The sequence below is a fragment of the Vidua chalybeata genome, chromosome 16 (assembly GCF_026979565.1).
Source record: "Vidua chalybeata isolate OUT-0048 chromosome 16, bVidCha1 merged haplotype, whole genome shotgun sequence".
NCBI classification, from domain to species: domain Eukaryota; kingdom Metazoa; phylum Chordata; class Aves; order Passeriformes; family Viduidae; genus Vidua; species Vidua chalybeata.
Genome location: NC_071545.1, coordinates 16,594,605 through 16,616,462, shown reverse-complemented (window position 1 = coordinate 16,616,462; position 21,858 = coordinate 16,594,605). Strand labels below are relative to the sequence as shown.

Sequence of the window (21,858 nt, the reverse complement as noted above, 5' to 3'; positions counted from 1 at the left end):
AAGTTTACACTATACATTATATAGCAATTATAAACTATTTCGTACAAATATAGTAACTGCTTCAATTATTAAGGTAAAAGGTAGGACATTAAACAACATTTTTAACCCACTTAAAGCCTAGAAAACATTCAGAAAGTTTGCATACATATTTAAATAAAGCCACTCAAAATTCACCTTCTCTGAAGTTTGAAGAGTAAAACTCAAGCATACAACTTAATTAATATACAGTTGACTCTTCTTCTTGGAAAATGGCAACGACTCATTATGAGGTCAGCTATGTTAACTACCAGAAGGAAAAATACTTCTTTACTTTTTGACACTCTAAAGAAATAAATTACCTCTCTGAAAGTAGATACCATACAAGACCCAAACATCAGCCAAATCATCAATCCTGCTTCAACCACGGTGACAGGTCTTCAGTTGATATCTACTAACAAATGCTTCATAATCCAAGCATGTAAATCAAGCTATTGCACATAAATCTTTTTAGGAGACATGGCAGATTGAATACTTTTAGCCAGTTGGATAGGACTATCAATTTACCTGACTGCAAAACATCTAATGACTTTTTGCTACTACTGATCAGTTGATCAAGTTGCTTTTGCAGAATTAGACCCAAGTTCTTCAAAACTCCAACTCACAATACTCTCATAAGCAGTTTCATATGTGTGCAGCCAAAAATGTAGCATTTGCATAGTAGCAACTGCATGCTAGAAATGTCATTGTAGCTTTCTGAAATGATCAACAACAAGGCTGATGGCAGAAAAAGAAACAATGGAAAGTGATTGCAGATTAGAACTGAACTGTTCTGTCAGGAACTGCGATCAGAAATATGTTTTAGTGCTCCTATTCCAAAAGTCACCAGTACTGGTGACAACACTTTAAGAAGGATGCTGATAAAGTGGAAGACTACCCCTGCCATGTCCATCTGCCCCCCAAACTACCACCCCCATTCCACACCCCAAAAGAAGCCACAGCACATCAGAGTAATCTGAGGTATGAAAAACAGGTCAAAGGATTTCAGATTATCCAGACTACTGTTTCTCAGACTTTCTGAAAGGATAAACTGTTTTTGTTTTGAAGCCACAGTTGCTTCATGTAGCTTAAATTACCAGGAAGGATAAAATAACATGTTGAAACTGTAAATTCCATAGATTTGTATGCTTTTATATATATACATACGTACGTATACACGCATATATCTATTGTTCTGCATTGGTTTATTCCTTCCATGGCTTGTCTCATTACACTCCTTAATAAAGCAGTGTGATTCTGTTTAAGCATCCCTGTGAGCCCCAACAGTGTCAGAACTGAGCACAGGAAAATACCAATGCTACTTATCACAGAAAATTCATTAGATAAGTATCCATTACTGCTTGCATGGAATAAGGGTTGATGGTACTAGCAGGCTGTCAGCTACAGTTAAAAGAAGGCAGGAATGGAAAGCTGCATTACTTTTATTTTTATTAAATCAAAGGAAATATAATTATTGCTTGAGGTGCCAATAGAGATCACGATTTTCCTGAAAAGAAATCACAAGAAGGAATTTCCTGTCTCATAATAAGGAACCTTATTTTTGAAGTGAACAAATCTCATGCCTAACTGAACTGAGACAGATCTCTAAACGAGACACATTTCAGTAACATGCCTATACAGATTTGCTGCATTGGTTTAATAATATTGATTCAAAATCTATATAGTATATTTACCAGACAAATCAGCAATAGTATTACTATCTCAGACCACTCCAGCCTGCACAAACAGCAGCCCAGTCTTCTTCTTCTTCCTTCTTCTTCTTCTTCCTCCTCTTCTTCCTCTGCTTACCACTGGAGTTACTCATATTAACCACTAGTAATTTCCTTCTCTATTTTGTGATGGTCTGATTTTCAAAACCAAGTAAATTCTGTAACAATTATTCTCAAATTCTAATTTAAATATTCTTGTACTTTGAATATTACTGCTTCTATTTCAGATGTGCTGAATTCCTTGTACACTAGAAAGCTTGAAAAAACAGTCCTTTCAAAATTTTTAATCATACTATCAGCTAATAGAATTAAAGAAAATCTTCCACTCAATTTTTTTACAGAATCAAGTTGTATGAATCTAACAATGGACTGTATGCTTTCTAAACAGATAATGCATTTGTTCTGCCTTCCCAAAGGATTTGCAAAAGGTTATGAAGATACACACATATCAGCTCTTAAAACTCAGCTCTGATGACTGACACCAGGCCTGAAAGAATATTTATTTTAGGTCCCTTAAAGCAATAGTCAGACTTCAAAGCTTACTTTTTTTTATTATAATTTTTATTTTATTTTATACCTGCATTAATTTCTTCACTGCCCTCCCCACCTTCCATTTTACAATGCTGTCTTTTACTTTGAGCTATCCAGGGCATGAATGCATGAGTTTAACATCATTCTGCCTGTACCCTACACGTCACTAACAAGCCACAATTCTCTCTCTGTTGCCGGAAGTATGAAACCCCCACATTTCACATTCCAAATGTTACTTATACAACTGCAAGAAACAGACAATGCTTGGTACATTGAAAGCAGATTCTGCTATAAGGCTGGGTAACACTCCAAGTTTCAAATCTAGAATTGCATGATTATGTGTCCATATAAAGTCACAAGCAAAGGTTTGTTTTTATTAAGCCATTTCACTATCATGTTATCTTCATAATGTTATACACATCTTTCAGACTAAATAACCATATATGTTGCAAGAAAAAGAACAAGTACTCCAGGCATTTTGTTGATGAAAAAAATTACAGAGCACCAGGTTCCTAAATCAATTCATATACAACACTTTGAAATGTAGCACAGATACTTAAAGAAACTGCCTCCAATGTTACTGAGAGAAAAAAAAAAACCTTCCCAAACTCACAAATATTTGGAAGTAACACAGCAATCAAAAAAGCAGAACAAGGGGAAAAGGAAGAATGAAAAAAATAGAGAATGAATGAAGCTAGGATTCTCCATTTGGATTCCAAGAAAATTTCCCAAGATGGAAAAAAAATCCAAATCAACAAAACAATAAAGCCAAGGAAACACCCAGCATGTTTTTTCAACTTGACACAAGATTTAAAACTGTCTCTTTTGTTCTCCACTCACTCCTCCATATTTTACTTCTAAAAAAATCCTGTTACTCGTTATTCAAATCTGAACATATCTCATCCACCTAAAAAAGAGTTAAGTTCTGAGTTACCAGAAATAAAGTGTTCAAACTCAGAACTTAACTGTGGTGGATGAAATAATAATTTTCCTAGTTTACCAGAAATGTCCCCTTCTGGGCCCATTGAACTCAAAGGTGTATTTTTAGGGCTCCTTACGTTTGAATTGTACTTCTTAGTTAACAAGTATAGATCAAAGGCTATTAATTTTGGAAGAAAATGTAAGGAAAAGAAGTTACTGTGAAGGTAAGACCTTTTCCTAAGAAAAACCTTGAACTAAATAACCAAGGGATTTTTGTTTGGTTGTTTTTATATTATTTTTACAATGTGGACATTCATAATGTGTAATGAAATATCGCGAATATAAATAAAAGCCAGTCACAAATACACACAAACTACTATGTGCTGTACATCCAGAAAAAAAGTGGAATGATCTGAAAGCAGCAGAAACGCAAGGAGGCCAAGCATATCAGTGTGAGGGCAAAAAGAATGGTGTGACACACCTCACTGCAGCATTTCTGGAAGCATCTCTCTTCCCCTTTCACTTCCCGTGACACTATCAGCAGAAACTCTGACTGCTGAGCCCGGCCACAGCTGTACTGGGAACCTATACTGACAAGCTGAAATAACCAATCAAAGCAAAACACAAAAAGAAACCTTTGTAAAGCTGAAGTACAAACCGTTATCCAAATTGTACAAGTAACAATGAGCTCAAACGTTCAGGTAACACTTACTTGCCACTAGAACAGGTTGCTATCAAGCTACAACTTTCATTTCAATGTAAAATTTACTGAGGCAGTTGCAAAGCCCTTTTTAATTTAAATGGAAGTTAAGAATTACTGATAAGAAGACAGAAAACTCCCCATATAACTGTGTTGTAGTCAACTACTCTGTAAAACAAAGAAAGTTTGGTGCGTCATAAGAGTAACCATTATTTTCCTGTCATACATTGACACGTGGAGAAGGTAGCATGGATTTAAGACTGGAAGGTGTTATGTAAAGCAATTATCTTGGTTTGGAAAGACTCTCAATCTGGGACAGCAATATATAAAGCCCGGGTATTAAAGAGCTTCATCTTGTTCCAACTACTGATAAAATACAGCTAAGGAAACACAAGAAGTCAACAAGAGGAAAAAACATTGAGCGGTCTAGATTAGTTTTAGAAGGAGTAATTTACAAAAGATCCAAGAAAATAACTGGAATATAAAAAATTGTCTTGTTCCCACAAAAATCTCAACCAAGAACATTGGCCAAATGTCTAATAACTTAGAATCCAACCTCAGCTAAATTTCTCAATCTCTTATTACAAAATATATTTTCCCTTAATAACACATGGCAATTCCTAGCCCATTTAAATTAAAGCATAGTTTGTCAGCGCACTTTAGAGAGATTAGAACATTAATTTATATGTGAAGAGTTAGACAACAATTGCCTATTCTGAGTAAACTGTAGATTACAACATATGAGAAGGCCCATGAATAGTAACTTTATATATATCCTGCTATTGTGTGTGAATAATTTTAAAGACAGCAGTTAAACACCATCCTCCTCATACACTGAACATACTTACGATTGCTAAGTATTATGGTGCCAGACTCAGGTTACATTAATCATTAAAATTTACATGATCAACACTGCTGCTGTCTAAAGCATTTCTATTTAACCAGTTTGTATAGCCCACAGTTTTTTATTCTGTTGTATTGTCAAAATACTGTTTTTTTCTGATTGCCTAAAGAGGCAACAATTGAAACTAAAAAAATCCTCAACAAAATAACCCACGAAAGTTGGGCAGCATAATTTTTAGTAATAGATTTTGGACTGGGACTAATACATTACTGTACTGTTCTAGCAGAGGTTTCAAATGTGTTCTTTGGTAAAGGGCATCAATACAACTGCATTCGTTTACCAACAGTTCAGCTCCTTCCACTCCTATTTAATAACCATATACAATCATATTTAATGATAAAATTTTGAAATGCTAAGTGTAAAAAATAATTTTTTTCAAAACCAACCACTTGAGCACGTTATATATGGTTCAGAGCACAAGGACTCTTAATCTGTAAAAATATCACCCTGAAAAGGCTGATGAGTCCATCTTTTTTCACATACAGAGCATGGTGAGTACCGCACCAAAGACTGCTTCTGAAAGAAAGCATGCTGCTGAGCAGCATGGGCTTAGAAAAAATTACAGAAATGCTACAGGGTTTGAAGGTATTAACAATAAAACTGTTTATGTACAATATTCTAATCCTGCTTCAAGTGAGTACAAAGGAGGGAATGGGCTACTGTAAGGTAATGAGATGCTATGTATTATGAGATCATACAGCTGTTGTGTTTAGCTACTTCAAACTATGTGTCTAAATATATTCAACATGGGAGAGGGAGGAAGTAGGGAGACAGCTGGATGAAACAAGTTGTAATGTCCAAGAGAACCACTGGATTCTTCCAGTTCTAAAAGAGATTATAATAGGTCTTTCAGCAGTTGCACTGTCAAAGCAGTATTACTCCCAAATACAATATCCCCAAAGGGTTTAGGAAAGGCAAAAGATATGGTGTCATTTAATCTGCTAAGAAGTAAAGGAGCTCTATTTGTAATGAAAGCTAGATTCTCCTGACAAAGAAGAATGTTGAAAAACCTTTTTCCATGCACTGGCCAAAAAACAGTTGTGTATTAAGGGAGAGGTTTTTTCGGAGACTTAAACAACATTTAGCTTGTGGCATGGCAAACATACCTGGTAATACTTGAAGTGGAGTACTGAAGCATGGAAAGCTTGCTCTGCGCCTGTTTAGTCTATTTGCTCACAGCTGTCTCCACATTACTAGCACCTTATATATTTTATCAAATATAAACAAAATGTTCTCTTTTCCCTTTGTCTCATAAACATTTTTTAAATGTTGCTTTGTTGTGTTATTAGAGTGAGACTGCACAGGATAGCGGGCTTGTGCTTATTTCAATTTCTCCTATTGTAAGCATCAGACACTGAAAAAGGTGCTAGCCAATGAACACTTGTGTTTCAGAGTTAACAGATTCATTGCTCCAATGCAGTTTAAATACTCTACTGGATTAGGAATGTGAAGGATAAAGCAGCTGTGCAGTTCATTTCTTACTTACAGAAATTATCAAAGATAACAGATAGATCTTGGGATTTTACAGTGTGTTCTGGAATGTACACACAAAGCTATTTTTACGCACTGCAAAGAACAAGAACATTCACATAGCTCACAGCTATCAAGCTTCACATCTACACAGTTAAAATCCACCCTCCTTTGTGTATCAGTTTTTCTTCTCTGAAGAACCACTCTTTGGGCCTGGCAAACATTTATATCCCAAGCGCATCTCTTTTACCCAGAGCTCTTCCTATCCAAGCTATCATTAATATAAACTTGTATTAGTTAATTCTGGTTGATTCACCCTTCAACTGCTCATGTGTAGATACTGAAGAATTACATTTCAGACATGTTGCAGATGTTTGTATAGAAAGTCAGCAAAATTTACCTCCTGGAAAGCTGAATTTTTTTTTCTGTTTTTTGACAAATGCAAACACACGTATCACATTTTAACTTTGCTGTGTATGTTTATCCAAATTCTGAAAATGACTGAATAAAAAAAGATGCATGGAATTTCATTTATATTCCTCTTTCACAAAATGTACTTCATACTAATTTCTTAGAAGACTGTGTTAACCATATCCCATACGGATTTTTTACCTGTTCAAATTTCCAGCCATCGGACATTGTGGAAACCATTTGAGTGAGCTCCTCTTCCTGACACTGCAGCACTCTGTATACATGTTTGACTGGCACCTTCAAGAAGAAATATAAGATGCTCAATAGGGCATGGAATTCACTATGTTTGTGACTTGTCTGAAGTTGCCCTTACTCTCTAGAAATGGTAAGCAACACCACTTTGAACCCATTCAGAGCAACCAATAACTAGGACCATTTTAGCTGAGACCTATAGTAAATGCTATCAGAGCAATCCCGCAATCCAACAACCTAACTTCAAAAGAAATTTGTCAGTAACAATGTAAGTTTGTAATATCTCCATGAAGACTCAGTTACCAGGGAAGTTACCAGTTACCTGAGTAGCAGAGTTAACAAACAAACTTTACCATATTCACTTTCATGGAGAACATGAGAGGCTATGAGAAGAGGCAACCTCCTCAATCACAGAGCATTACAAATAAAGAAAGCAACTTTGCTACAAAAACATATGACAGGAGCTAAACAGCATCTGTACGTATGCTATATAAACATACTGTATAAACAGCAGTTATACCATAGTTAGGCAACCTCATCATATTCAGAACATTTAAAAGTCAATGAGAAAGCTATGTTCTACAAAAGCTGTTCTCTAACGTAACAATTTCCAGAAATGATATTAGAACAAATTCTACTATTACTGAACATTTGGGAACAATTACTCAGAATGTTTTCAGTTTGTAAAAGAGATCTGTGAACTTTGTAAGCAGACTGGCAGGAACCAGCAATTAAAAATATTAATCTTTGTATACTAGTGGTTCCAGATCATCCAGTGATGGAGGTAGCCATTCAGTATCTTACTGGGGAAATCAGGAGTTACATAAAAAAAACAAATGGAACCCACTCACTGCTTGTCATAGAACAAATAATCAAAAGCACATGAGAAAACAGCCTCACCTGAGAGATTCTGCTGTCTCTTTCTCTTATTTTGTCCTTTACCAGTTTTATTAGAGATGTGATATTGTAGAATTCAGCCTCCTCCAGTACACCTAGTATGAAAACATTTTTTGGAAGACAGTGTAACTAAAGACTCCAGGCCAAAATCACCAACCAGTTCATAAGATTATCTTCTCAACATCTACAGGAAATTATTTATTTTTCCCTATGACAAGGCAGTTCACCAACCTAACAATTCTGGCTTCTTTCAGGTACATGTAATTCAATGTTTGGCTCATTATAAAACATTGCCCTAAACATATCTCAAAGAAAACTGATGCCATTTCACATAAAAAATGAGACAAGAAACAAAAAAATGTGCACAGATACCATTCCATAGCAGACTGATAGGACTACCATACCTACCCGTTCTCCACACACAGTATGCTTAACAATGCACATGGAAATTATATTTCATACTATTTCCCCCTTGTTAAATTGTATTTCTCTTTGATAGATTTCTTCAATATGCTATCAATACAGTTTTATTACTTTTATTACTTATACTTTATTTATATGTTTTAAACATATAAATATAAACATATAACATAAAACATATTTATATGTTTTAAAACAGTCATCCTCCATTAGGATAAAATTGATACAAACTGGAACAAGGAGGAAGAAGCTGGGGGCAGAATTCAGTCTTTAAAAGCATATTCCATACATCTGAACATGCCAGAACTTCACTTTTAGTTTGCTTTACATCTTCTAAAGCTTGCTTCCTAGGCAGCAATCTTTTGCTTAAAGAGAACTAAACCCAAATATTTCACAGTCACACAGGAAAGATATAAGATTACATAATAAAAGGCATCTCCCCTCGTGTTTGAATACTTATGTTCAAATGGAGAATGGGGGTTGTGAAATCAGGAATTCTACTCAAAATGCTCAAATAACCCCATATACTATAACTGCATGATACCTATCACTTTTGCTTGAAACAGATAGAAATGCTATACTGGTTAAGGTTTGCCATCTTGTTCTAAATTAGTTTTGGTGATTCAAAAGAAGTGTAAATAATAAGCAAGTGGCAAGCAAACGAGATATTCAGAGATGTCTTACCTTCCTCAGCTAGGTCCTTGTTAATAACCAGCTTTCCGTGTCTGAGATAGTTCAGTACTGGCCCAAAGTAGGTTGGGTCTCTGTCTATTAAATAGGCACCTGTTTCATCCTAGATTAGAAAAACAAACAAACACAAACCAAACAAACAACCCAAAACAAAGCAAAAGAACACCAAAGCCCAAACCAACCAAACAAAAAACCTCACAATGATTTCAACATCCAAGTGGGAACTGCAAGCTAATATTCATCTTGCAGTGAGCAGGTATTCAGATATAGCCACATCCCTGAAAGCTGGATTTATTAAAGACAATAAAAGGAATTAAACAATATAACCGTCATGGTATCAGATTGATCAATCAAATAATCCAATACACAACTTCTCTTATCTGATCAATCCCCCTAACTCCTTATCAGTGATTAACAACATCATTAGCATGAAAGATCTAAGTGGTAACTGAGAACACCAAAAGTTAAGGTTAAAAATAGCACTTAAAACCAGGAAATTTTGTTTGGGAGCCTGCAGAGTCAGAACAATGGCTACATTCTAGTGAGATTCAAGTATCAGTTTTTCCTTTCACTTCTTTCTTTTTTTTTTTTTTTTTTTTTTTAATTAAAGGCAAACCTAATTTTTTTTAACCTCAACACTTTGCTCTAAAAACATTTGCTTTTGTCTTTGGTCAGATGTACAAATACTCACAGGGTACTGAGAACTGCTATGTACCAAGCAAGAGTTGTACATGCATCTTCTAAAAAAAAAAAAGTACACTGAAGATGCAATTCCTACCTATCTCATGTGGACAAGTGAAGTAATAGATGAATAGATGAAAACTAATGCTCAATTTACCAAACAGACTACAGCGTTTTGTGAATTATGAAACAATTCAAGAAATTCACCTGCAGAGCTGATATTCTTGACAAAGAGATAAAGAAGCAAAATTGGTAATTCCTATGTTATTTAGAATCTATGTGTGAACCCCTGCAATCAAGACAGTACTGACATACTTTGTGCTGGCTGGAGAACTAAGGAAGATTCATAGAAAGATTTCTAACTGATCCACTGCTCCTTTCTACTATCAAGTGGAGTACTGACTGTATTAATCCATTAGTACATAAGGTTTTGGTGCAATGGATATCCTACAGATATATACTAGAGAGATGCGGCAGCACCCCAAATACTTTTTTACTTATTCTTATTTTTAATATTCTAGTAGTTTACAGGAGATACTAAAAAAATCATCATTACCAATAATGTGGATCATACTCCTCTCAAAACCATAGGTAGTAGCAATAATTGGTCTTCCATATGAAAGAAACTCTACCGACTCAATCCTCTGCATTTGAACATTAATGCTTATATGGAAAGGTTTGATTACCTAACTGTGATATCTAAAAAATCTCTCTACTTAACAGTATGTAGAGTTCGTAAAATGTTTCATTGGAAAAAAACTTAGAGGATGTATTTTCAGGTACACAGATTTAGTTTCTGAATAACTGCACTTGTCCAACTAGGATCGGTAGAATGCAGAAAAACCACAGCCTGAACTACAAAAGCCATAAACCCTTTCTATAATTACAATTAAATGCTTTACACACCTAGACAGAGTGTCATTTCAAAAGAAGTGAAGGAGTGCATAATTTTGTATAAAATTACCTGTTCAAGAAAATGCTAACATATTAAAACGTGCTGGCAGTTAACCTACACTCAGACCAGACAGTGCTTGATGGAGTCTAATCACAATTTCTTCTGCACTAAGCTCATGGTCTCACAAAACTATGCATCAAAACCAGTAGATAGATAAAGTAGTATAGTTTTAATATTTAATCTACGAATATATTTACATAACCAAAACACTTCAAGAATGTGCAATCTACAGATATAACCCAAGAAATTAGAATAGCTGACAACTGTATGAATTATAAGCTGAAAAGTGTTATTTAGTAAAGGAAAAGAAACCAGTGAGGTTGGAAAGGAAATTCCAAAACAGATAAAAAGAAAAGCTGTTTTAAAGAAAAAAACCCTGTCATCATCTGAACTGCATTAAGAAACACTTAAGGGCTTACAAAACTGGGAGTCTTCCGGGAGATTGGTAGGAAAAATCAATCTCTAGAAATAATCTTCTTCATTAAGATGATTGTAATTTTTCACACTGCAGTGCTTTCTCACATAATCTTCTGAAGCAATACTGGTCATCAGCTCTACACCACTTCAGAGATAGAGAGGTGGGTGACAGAAGGAAAGCGATTAAAAGCTCTAAATGAAATCTTAAGTAACAATGACTTCACTCCTTGCACAAAAGGCCTGAACATTTGTTTTTTGAAAGGTCTGCATTATCTGAAATTGTATTTTTCTGAGTTGATTTCTATATACTAAACAAGCTTCCAACAAAACCACAAAGGGAAGAAGCTATGTCAGGCCTTTTCTTTCAAATTCCACCTTGAGAGGTCATACATGAAAAACATACACATCTCAGTAGTGTCATGGTTTACTCTATGAAGCCTTTCAGACAAGGTGCCTTGAAAAATAATAAAAAAGAAGGCACACAAAAGTCCTATAATTTTTGCTGTAATCTATTTTTTTTAAAAACATTAGAAAACATCAACAGTTAAAAGAACTCTGGCTAAATTCTAACAGTGTGCAACCCAAATTCTGTCAACAGGATTCACTTAAGCATCTAAATTCCATGCAAAAGTTGCTTACCCAGATTACAGACATAGAAAATATGCATTAATTTACATTAAGAGGAGGATGTATGTCTTGAACATTGACCTGACAGCTCAGATATGCTACACACTAGCACCAAGGAGTCAAGAGCCTTATTGTAACCATATGCAAACAACGCACAGGTGAGTCACACAAAAAATTTACTTCCTCAGCATCTTCCTATACAAAATGCCTTATCACTCCTCCTTTTGAGTGAGCTGCCTGAATATCCTTCAGTGTATGCTAAGCACTTCATGTTGAAACCACTAAGAAAGGCCGATTACACTAGATCTGTAAGGATATTTACGTAAACATAAATCCAATACAAGCTGACAGAGAAGCTCTACCTAGAACTCTAAAAATATAGGTCGTAAGTCTTTCAGAATATTATCAGGACTGTTTTCATCCATACGTGCATGAAAACACACTGTATTGTCACATGTAATTAGCTTTTTGACACTTTTTAATATAAACTGTTTTACTGTAAGATAAAAAAATAAATTGTAAATGTGATCCAATGCGAACTGGACAATTTAAAGAGGTAGCTAGTTTGCATGTACATAACTAGCTTTAGGCTTGCTAGCTTAAGTATTAATAGACTTTGATGTCCCAGCTATGCAATTTCCTCTGCTAAAGAGTAAATTGTTTTTTCTACAAACTTTGAGAAAGTCTGCATCTTCACTGACACAATCAGTGGTAGGTATTTTGAAGCCATTTCCTAAACTTCAGGTGAATACCACAAACGTCATAGAAACCTATATTCTAATAAGGTTTCAAAGTTCTCTCTCCTTTAGATGTATTTTATAGAAACAGGTGTTACTGTTTACCAGAACAGCAGCAGAAATTCAAGTTTCCTCTCTATTCAGTATAGTAATACCACCCCTCACTTAGAGGTGTTTCCTGCAAATGTTGACATTCTTCATAAGAAAATTCAAAACAAATGCACGTTGTCTTTGTGCATCCAACCCTAAACTGCTAGTTAATCACAGGACTGTTTGTATCTTTACCCATTTCTACTTTTGCATTACATTCTTCTCTGAAGAGTTTTTTTCTTCATTGTCTGTAAATTCTAGGGTTTTTTCATGCATATTTACAAGGACACCATTTAGAAGACAGCATTGTCTACATACAGTGAAGACTGCATTTATTTATTACCACTCTCCCATACTAATGTTTAGCTCAAGTTACAAACACCATGGAATTTTAGAGGAAACCTAGTAACTTGGCCTTAAATTTTCAATCACCTGGTTCAGCATACCAATGAAAAGTCAGTGTAGCTCACAATTACATTCCTTTGAAAAATACTGACCAAAGCAACTAAACTATGGATTCCAGCTGCAAATGTTTTCACTTCGACCTTTATAGAGACTGAGGCTCAAAGGAATCATAATGAATGCTTACCCTGATCTTAGTTTAAAACACACAAAGACCTCAATTTATTTATGGTGAAATGTAACCTTTAGAAAGTAGCAGTGAAACCTAACCATTCCAATAAGTAATTACTGTCACTGCTAATATTATGTACTTTCTAGCAAGGACATCTATAGTTTGACACTTTGCTAGCTGGATTTCACAACACCTTTGCTAGACTGAACAGGCTTCACTATTAGATTTCTTGTCTCCATGTATGTACCTCTGGACTGAGAAATCACTCCTTAAACTTCTTCCCATAAAAAAGTTTTGTTCTTTAAAACTTTTTTACCAAATCATATTTCACCTTGTGACTAGTCACTGCCCTGCTGTGAACCTTGAATTGCGGATGCTAGAATCCAGTACAGGATTCCAGTAGGACTCAAAAGGTGCACCAAATACATACATCTCCCTAATCCCATTTAACAATCTCCCCAAGAATTGCATTAAAACACTGGCTGAAATGTCATAAATTTATTTCCAATTAATTATCTTCATTGGGATCAAGTCATACCATCAAGCTCTTGGCTCAAAGCTGTATGCTCTAACATGAATATTTTAATTTTACATAATTTTTAAATTTTACATAATTTACTTATTCTGAGTTCTGATAAAGGCAGCAATATGCACAGAAATACAGTAGTATTTGGTACTAAATTTGAATTTATAAATAATTGTCATCCCTATCATCTGTGCTTTTTAAATATTGAACTAGTGAATTTTTCACGAACTGTGTGGCCTAAAAACTTTGAGTGTCTGCAGACTAGCAGTACTTATCAAAACTACATCAGTAACACAACCCACCTGAGAAGTCATAAATCTCATGGACAAATGACATATATCTGTTACTTCTTAGAATAATGACTACAATTTAGATATTTCTTAATGCTGACAGTCAAGGTTGCACTACCAGGAAGACTTTGATTTTTCTAAACCACTCAGTGCTTGCGTGCTTCCTTCTTTGACAGATTCTATGGCAACTTTAGTAAGCCATTAAAAATCAAGCATGAATACTACAGCCAAAACATTATTACAAAAGTCTGACAATCTCCTTCTTAGGGGAAAGTTAAAAGAATGCTATAACAGTTTGCAAACAAAAAACTGGTATATAGCTAAAATAGGAAGATGCTAAAACAAGGAAATATATGTAAATTGTTAACAGTAACGCAGTAAAAGCATTAAAATAAACAATGATGACAAGGTGAGCAAGGCTCTGCTTGTCTATTTTATGTATTCATCTCTAAACCAACATTTAAATACCATGGAAAACAAATCCTATTCTGAACAGTAAATATGACCACTACTGCTCATTTATTTGCTGAAATCTGAAATGCTTCTTAAACAGTTTTAAAGCTGTGAGTGACATTGTGAAACCTACTAAATTCAGAGAGTCAATGTCACTATCCTAATGCATTCAACGCTAGTTTGGCCACAGGGTGTGCTAAAGGTTAGTCTTTCTCCCATTACAAGTGGAAACATACCTGACAGCTGGAGACAGGCTGCCCTGTCCTACTCAACATTAGTACCTGAAGGCAGTTTAAAGGCCAACATGCTACCTTTCTTGAAGCCTCTCAGTTCTTTACAGTAGCAAGCAAGGAAATCACAGAATATCCTGAGTTGCAAGGGACCCACAAGGATCAAGTCTAAGTCCTGGCCCTGCACAGCACAGCCCCAACACTCCCACCATGTGCCTGAGCTTTGTCAAGCTCATGGCTTGGGGCCATGACCATTCCCTGAGAAGCCTGTTCCAGTGTTCAACCAAACTCTTTGGAAAGAACCTTTTCCTGAATATCCTACATAAACCTGCCTGAGACAGCTCCATGCTGTTCCCTTGGATCCTGTCAGTGGTCACACAGAACAGAGATCGATACTGCCCCCCAAGAGGAACATGCAGACAGCAATGAGCCTTCCCTCAGCCTCCTCTTCTCAGCTGAAGAAGCCAAGTGACCTCAGCTATTTTTCATATTGCTTTCCCTTCAGAAACTTTGTGTTCCTCCTTCAGATGCTCTCTAAGAACCTTAGATCCCTCTGTTATTGTGGTGCCCAAAACTGGCTACAGGACTCAAAGTGAGAACACTCCCCAAAACAGAGCAGAATGGGACAATCCCCTCCCTTGCCCAGCTGGCAGTGCTGGACAACAGTGCAGGAGACTGTTGGCCCTCCCATTTGCCAGAGCATATGGCAGTGCTTTATGTTTTAATTAGGAAACCTTAGAGGAATCCTTTCCTACTCTCTCCCAAACAAAGACAGTTTACCTATCAGCAAGCCACCTACATTTTTAAATTTAGTTTTATAGGTTAATTTAAGCTCTCCATAAAAATCTCAACCAAAACCAAAGACAACTACAAAACAATTCTCACACCACCACACTTCAACTTTTTTTTCTTCTAACTCAGGAACATTACATTCTGTTCCCTATCTTAAGTGTTCAAATATCCTTTCTGGAAGTTATGCCTGAAAAAATGATGAAATTTACTAACCTCACTGAAAAAAAAAAAATCAAAATTTATATATAATAAGCAACTCCTTATTTTCAACCTGTTGGTTATAGTGTTATAAGCTGTTCCTTTCTTTTCCCTAACTGTACTGGAAAATGGTTTTTGTCCGTGATGCTCCAAAATTTCTTTCAGAGCCAGCACTATATACTTTATATCCATTACTACATAACATATCACAAATAAAATCTTAATAACTTTCTTATCCTACTAAAATTGAGTCAGAGTGAATACCAAAATATTCACCCACTACTTACAATCTATGCAGAATATGCAACATTTTTCTCTAAGAATTGCTGAAAAGACAGAATACTACGTCTAAGTGAGAGATTATTATCAAAAGTACTTTGCTCTGGTTCTTGTAATTGAACAAGAGAATAATGACAGTGCAGAATAATAACACAGTGTCAGTGCATGCAGATATTTCATTAAAACGCTAAAACTAAACCCCGTCAGACAACATAAAAATATTACACAAACGTACAAACGATACTGTGCTGTCTGCTCTATTTATGAGCAGTTTTGTTATTCACGGACCCAATTGCTTCGCACGACATCACTCATTAAGCAACACTCTTCAGGAAGACTCCCTCCACGGCAACAGAGTCGTTCCTGCCACCCCTCACCGCGGCACCGGGCCCCGCGTTCCCTTCACGCCAGCGGCCGCCTAGGCAGGCGCCACAGCGGGACCGGGCGCCAGCCGCAGCGCACCCTCAGCGCGGCAGGCGGGGAGCGGGCCCGGAGCGGGCGCGGCGGCGGGGGGAGCGGGCCCGAAGCGGGGAGCGGGCGCGGCGGGGCCCGCGCTCACCTTGTCCGAGTCCAGGTCGGGGTCGGCCTGGCAGAGGCGGAAGAGGAAGGACTTAGGGTCCCTGCAGAGCGTCTGTCGAGTGGTCAGGAAGCAGGTGCCCCCCACGTTCAGCCTGACCCACTTGCCGGGCCCCGCGCCGGGCAGCGGCGCCGAGCTACACCGACGGCAGGGCCCGCCCGCGCCGAGGCCGCCAGCCGGGGGCACCGGGAACTCACAGTGATTCTCCGCCGCCATCCTCGCCACCGCCGGAAGGGGCCGCCCCGACTGCCTGGCCCCCGGCGCACCGCCCACCGGAAGCGTCGGCTGGAACAGCGCCGTGCCCCTTCTCGCCCGCCGGCCGAGCGACTCCGGCTTGGGACCCCGGGAGCAGCGGTCGCGTCTGCGAAGGGGCCGCCGCCGAGCCGGAGGCCGCGGGCCCGTCTGTACCCCATGCCCCTCGCCCCACGGCGGAAGGAAGAGGCGGAGGCCGCGCAGAACCCTACATGCCTTTATTACAGACTACCAAGCATAAATGAAATCCGTCATCCAGCCACTAACTACACATCTACAGCACAGAGATCTGTCGAGAGGAGAATAAACAGTCATTAAATTATGAGATATGATTAAATCATCGACCAATAGAAAATTTATATAATAAAGCCAGAAAAAAGGTGTAAAATATAGTTTACAATAATTATTCACATTCAAGGCTGTACATCAATACATACAACACCATGGCCCCGAACATGAATTCAATCCAAATAATTCATATATTAGAATTTAAATAACACAGACTGAACTAGAGGCCAACAAGAGCCAGCAAATAACCTTAGAAGAATAAAAATACAAAAGTGTGTATCATATCATTGCATTATTTGCTTCTGTTTTCACGAGTTCTTGGAGGAGGGGAGATTGTTTTGTGGTTTGTTGAGGAGGGGTCAGGGGTTTTGTTTCTTTGGGGTGGGTTTTTTCCTTTTTTTCTGTACATCACAGTTACAGCTACAAACCAGGTAGAGCATATTACACATGTAACTGACTGCCACCAACCTGAAAACAGCATACAACTATCAAAACTGATTATGGTTCCTGGTTCCTAATTTTTCTCTTTTGTCAGAGTAGTTTTCAGTTCTGCTACCATTTCGAACATTCACCACATCAAGTCAGTTAGTACATGGCCACAGGAAGCTTTGTCAAATGGCAATCATCTACATTCATGGCCCAGCTGACAGACAGATTTCTCTCTTGACCAGGACTCGAGGAAATGGCATGAAGCTGAGAGCTTTAGGGTTAGGTGTCAGGAAAAGCTCACAGGAGCTTTAGGTTAGGTGTCAGGAAAAGGTTTTTCACTCAGGGGGTGGCTGAACAATGGAACAGGCTCCCCAGGAAGCAGTCACACTATCAAGCCTGCCTGGGTTCAAGGTGTCTGGCACATGGTGGGATTGCTGGGGAGTCCTGTGCAGCGCCAAGAGTTGGACTTGATGACCTTGACGGGTCCTTTCCAACTCAGTATATTCTTTTTACTCTAAAACGAGGCTATTGGGTGTTTAAGAACCTCTCCAACTGTTTGTTGCATAACGGTAATTTCTTCTATGAAAGAGGAAACACTGTGAAATTATCAGTAAAAAATGAAAACATGCCATTTTGGATTACAGAACTACTTGTCTGTAAGCTCACTTGATCAACTGATAAACAATCTGCATCATGAGGCTTTGCAGGAGCATTTCCACTTGATTCACAAAATATTTCCATGAAGCATTACAGGCATTCTGCAAAATTTCAGATAAAAATACTGCACCTATTTGTGCAATTTACTAGTAGAAAGAATGATCAGAATCCATCCAGAGGCCACATCTTTAGGCAACTATTAATACACAAGTTCTCTCCTCAGCAAGGTGTTGAAATCAAACGTTTTGCCCACAGGCCAAATGAAGTAATTGTCTTGACTTTACTAAATCATTCAGAAGAAAATGTACAGGTGGGAAATTCCCATAATTCTTCAAAGTTCCCAGCACAAAAAACAATTGTATCAAACACATTGAATTAAGCATCTTGAACTAGGAAAGCTGTTTCAATTCACAATTCTTTTCAGACTTATATAGAGCAGATACCTCACAATTAAATCACATCAGAAGGAGAAAAGTAGAGCACAGTACTGATAATTTGATCTTTTCACCACCTAAGTGCCTAGCAAATGGAATCGTAATAGGCAATATCAGTCTGCTAACAATGCCTCAACATCACATCTGAAGTAACTCTTTCTTAATACAAAACCTTTACAAAACTGGACTTTACGGCAAATGGTAATTTCTCAGTTTATTAAAGTAGTCCTAAACTTCTTGTGACTGGGCAGTAGTACTTCATCCTTTTTTAAGCTCCACACCACAGAAAAAGATGAAATAAATAACTTTCTGAAGTTCAAATACCAAGCAAAGCAAAATTACAACATTATTGACCAGATTCTTCATAAATGATTGAAAATTGTTGAAATTTGAAGAGATGGAATGAATCAACAGATTTGGTTTTCAGTAGGTCTGCAGTAAGGAGAAATCTTAAGAAGAGTCTTCAAGTACCTATTTTTTTTTTTTTCTGCTTTGAAAACCTTGGATTAAAAGCAGAAAAATCACCTGGCCTATGTGCAGCTCTGAAGAACCTCCCTTGCACATTTCATTCCATGAACTCCCATGAACCACAGGAGTGATCTTCAGGACAAAGACCTGATTCTACCCCACATCAGGTATAAGCATTTAAAATGGGTACCAGCCCTTCATAGTATGCAGCACCTCTCAATACACATTTAAGTGGACAAACTGGTAAAATATACTTGAATCCACGATTGCTTTGTGATGCCTCACTCTATACTCTTGCCACCTTTCAAACCCACAGATTCTACACATAGTCCAAGAAACAGAAATACCTCTCCCAGGAAAGTTCTAGCCCCTTCCCAAAAAAGCAGTAGCTAAGTAAGACTGGATTAGGAATACTGAAGCTCTAAGTGGAGTGATGCCTGTAAGAGATGCTTACGGTTTTCCAATAACAGCACTGTCAATTAAAAAAGAAAAAAGGACTTCTAGAATGCAGACATCAGCATTCCAGATACCTTCTTGACAGCTTACTGGTACCAAGATCTACGAGGCTGGCTGAAAGCTTTTGGTGGGCAGAATGAAAGCCTACTGAGAGAAGATTTTCAAGGCGTGAAAATTAATTTGCTATGGTAAAATGACTAAAAATCTAAAAATTACAGAAAACACATTTAAGCAACCTAGATCTCTACCTAGTTAACAAGCCAATGGAGGTCATTTTGCCAGACTTTTTATGTGATGCCAGGTTTTGTCACACTGAACAGCAGTGGCACTGTGAATCTCCATCACTGCCAAACTCTCCTGTATTAAGTTGGGAATACGTCTGTCTAGCTCTCAATACCAGAGACTAAATTCAAAAGTGGTAAAGTTGTCTCCAGTGGACACAATACATGGCTGGAATTTGACAGCTGGAGAACAAATGGACAGCACTGCAACAGACTTAAAATACACGTCATCTTGGTTAGAACAGCATGTATAGCTTACTACAGGCAGAGATCAAAGGTACATTGTGCTATTCAAATTTGAGTGACAAGGAGTATACTTTGTATGTGATGGAATTTCTCATGGTGCAAAGGGAACATTTTTCTGTCTTCCTCAGCCATTTACAGGACCCCTTCTTCCCCTTAACACCAGACACAGTAAGCCAGGGATTTGCTTCTCTCAGGTTTCCGTATGTGGTGAATACAGAAGACTACAGGAATGCAGTTGCTCCAAAAGAAAAGGCAACTGCACTGTCTCTTTTAAAGACTGGAAAAGCTGAACTGCCATCAAGTTCAACTATGTAACAGAGTTTTTAAGATATCAATAATAAAGCTCCTTCACCCTGTAAAAGAAAATATTCTACATTCACATATTTTCTGAGAACTCTGATAAGCCACTGTTCTTAAAATACTGCTTCTTCTAGTGAACAGTAGCCTATGAGTTTTTTCAACATTGTAGAGAAACCTTTCTTTGGTGGAAGGAAAAGCACATCATAGTATGACAACTCAAAATGCAAAGTAATGGTATATGCAATGAGTGAATAAGTAGGTGTGATGTTTATACTGCTTTTAAAACAAGGAAGGAATGCCTTTGTCCAGACCTAGGTCATTCTCCTCTGCAAGGTTTAGGAACACAAGCATGTAGAAAATACCACTGGGGAAGTTTTTTTTAGCACACAGGAAGTTGTGTCTTTGTAACATGACAAGAAATGTTTGACCACAAAAACAGCCACAATTTGAAGAGGATAAAGGAGATCAATATGAAAAATATTTTCATTTAATAGATATGCTTTAAGTACCATATATTTTCCCCTTTGTATCAATATTTGCCTTTGATTTTCTCACCAGATTACTTTATTATCTGTATTTCAATTCCTTACATTTTTTCCAGAGTTCCTGAATGTTTGGCCAAGGACCAAAAATAGAATTGATATCTCATTACACAATGAGACAAAAAAAAAGTCAAGTAATCAATTGTACAAAGTTTTCACACTTCCTTCTCTATCCAAGAACATAGGTTGGCCCCACTAAAGTGCACAACACATGCACACCCTGGAAAGAAAGCTTCTAGCCCTCATCTGCTGAAAAGGTGAAAAACTATCTACTATTTCAATAGTAGCCTTTTCTCCCCCATACTAACTAGTTTCTCTTTTAGTTAGCATAAGTTTAAAAGCATGCTGGTAAGTTTATTGTCCCTTGATTAAACACACATATTACTTATATTAAAATTTAAACTTCATGTTTAAAATGCTTCAGAAGCCAACATTTCAATTTTGGAAATTTCAGTGCTATGTTCAGCATTTTACTCTCTCAAAACCTTTACCATTGGAGCCTGTCTGCCAGACAAATACATCTGATTCATTCACATAATTACTACAGTACCACACAAACCCTGCAACCAGAACTGTGTTAGGAATTACACAAGGGTGCAACCAGCCTGGCTATAAATGCCATATGCCAATAAGCTGGGGGACTGTGAGGAAAGGAAGAGAAAACAAAGAGGTGGTACTTAGGAGAGGCATATAAAAGCTCCCTGATGAAACACAGTTTAATGATAATCTGAGAGTCACAGAAAACTCCAGCCCCATAAAATGCAAGGCTGGTCCATGATTCGGCATGTGTGCGTGTGGATTGCTTTTAAGTCATCTTAACTGAAGCTGGTAATGCAAGGTCTATCCACTAGTCTGCAGCAGAAACAGAACTGAAGTGCACAAAAGCAAGATCTTCACAGCAATGATATGCATATGGAAGCCTCAACAGAAGCACAAAGAGCGAGCAAAGCAACCCTGAATTCCATTAGGTTTTTGCTTTTCTTCCTTTCTTTTCTTCTTAACCCCCCCCCCAAAAAACCAACCCCCCCCAAAAAAAAACAAAACCCAAAAAACCACACAAATGAACAAAACAACCAAAAAAACCCCGAAAAACAAACAAACAAAAAAAAAAAAAACCAAACAAAGAAGAAAACCAAAA

At 37.4% G+C, this 21,858-nt stretch overlaps 1 protein-coding gene across 3 annotated transcripts in view; it reads right to left on the bottom strand.

Annotated features, from left to right (window-relative positions):
• KCTD5 (potassium channel tetramerization domain containing 5) overlaps positions 1–16,662 on the bottom strand; it is a 32,186-nt gene extending 15,524 nt beyond the window's left edge. For 2 of the 3 annotated variants that reach the window (XM_053957317.1, XM_053957316.1), the window contains exons 1-4: positions 16,350–16,662; positions 8,936–9,044; positions 7,835–7,926; positions 6,884–6,979 (exon numbers count right to left, since the gene is read on the bottom strand). In XM_053957317.1, the coding sequence (XP_053813292.1) occupies positions 6,884–6,979; positions 7,835–7,926; positions 8,936–9,044; positions 16,350–16,583 (531 nt within the window). In that variant the 5' untranslated portion in view covers positions 16,584–16,662. Of the gene's footprint in view, positions 1–3,678; positions 3,796–6,883; positions 6,980–7,834; positions 7,927–8,935; positions 9,045–16,349 lie in introns of all 3 variants that reach the window. The other variant, XM_053957315.1, reaches the window with a different exon arrangement.
• Positions 16,663–21,858: the final 5,196 nt, after the last annotated feature.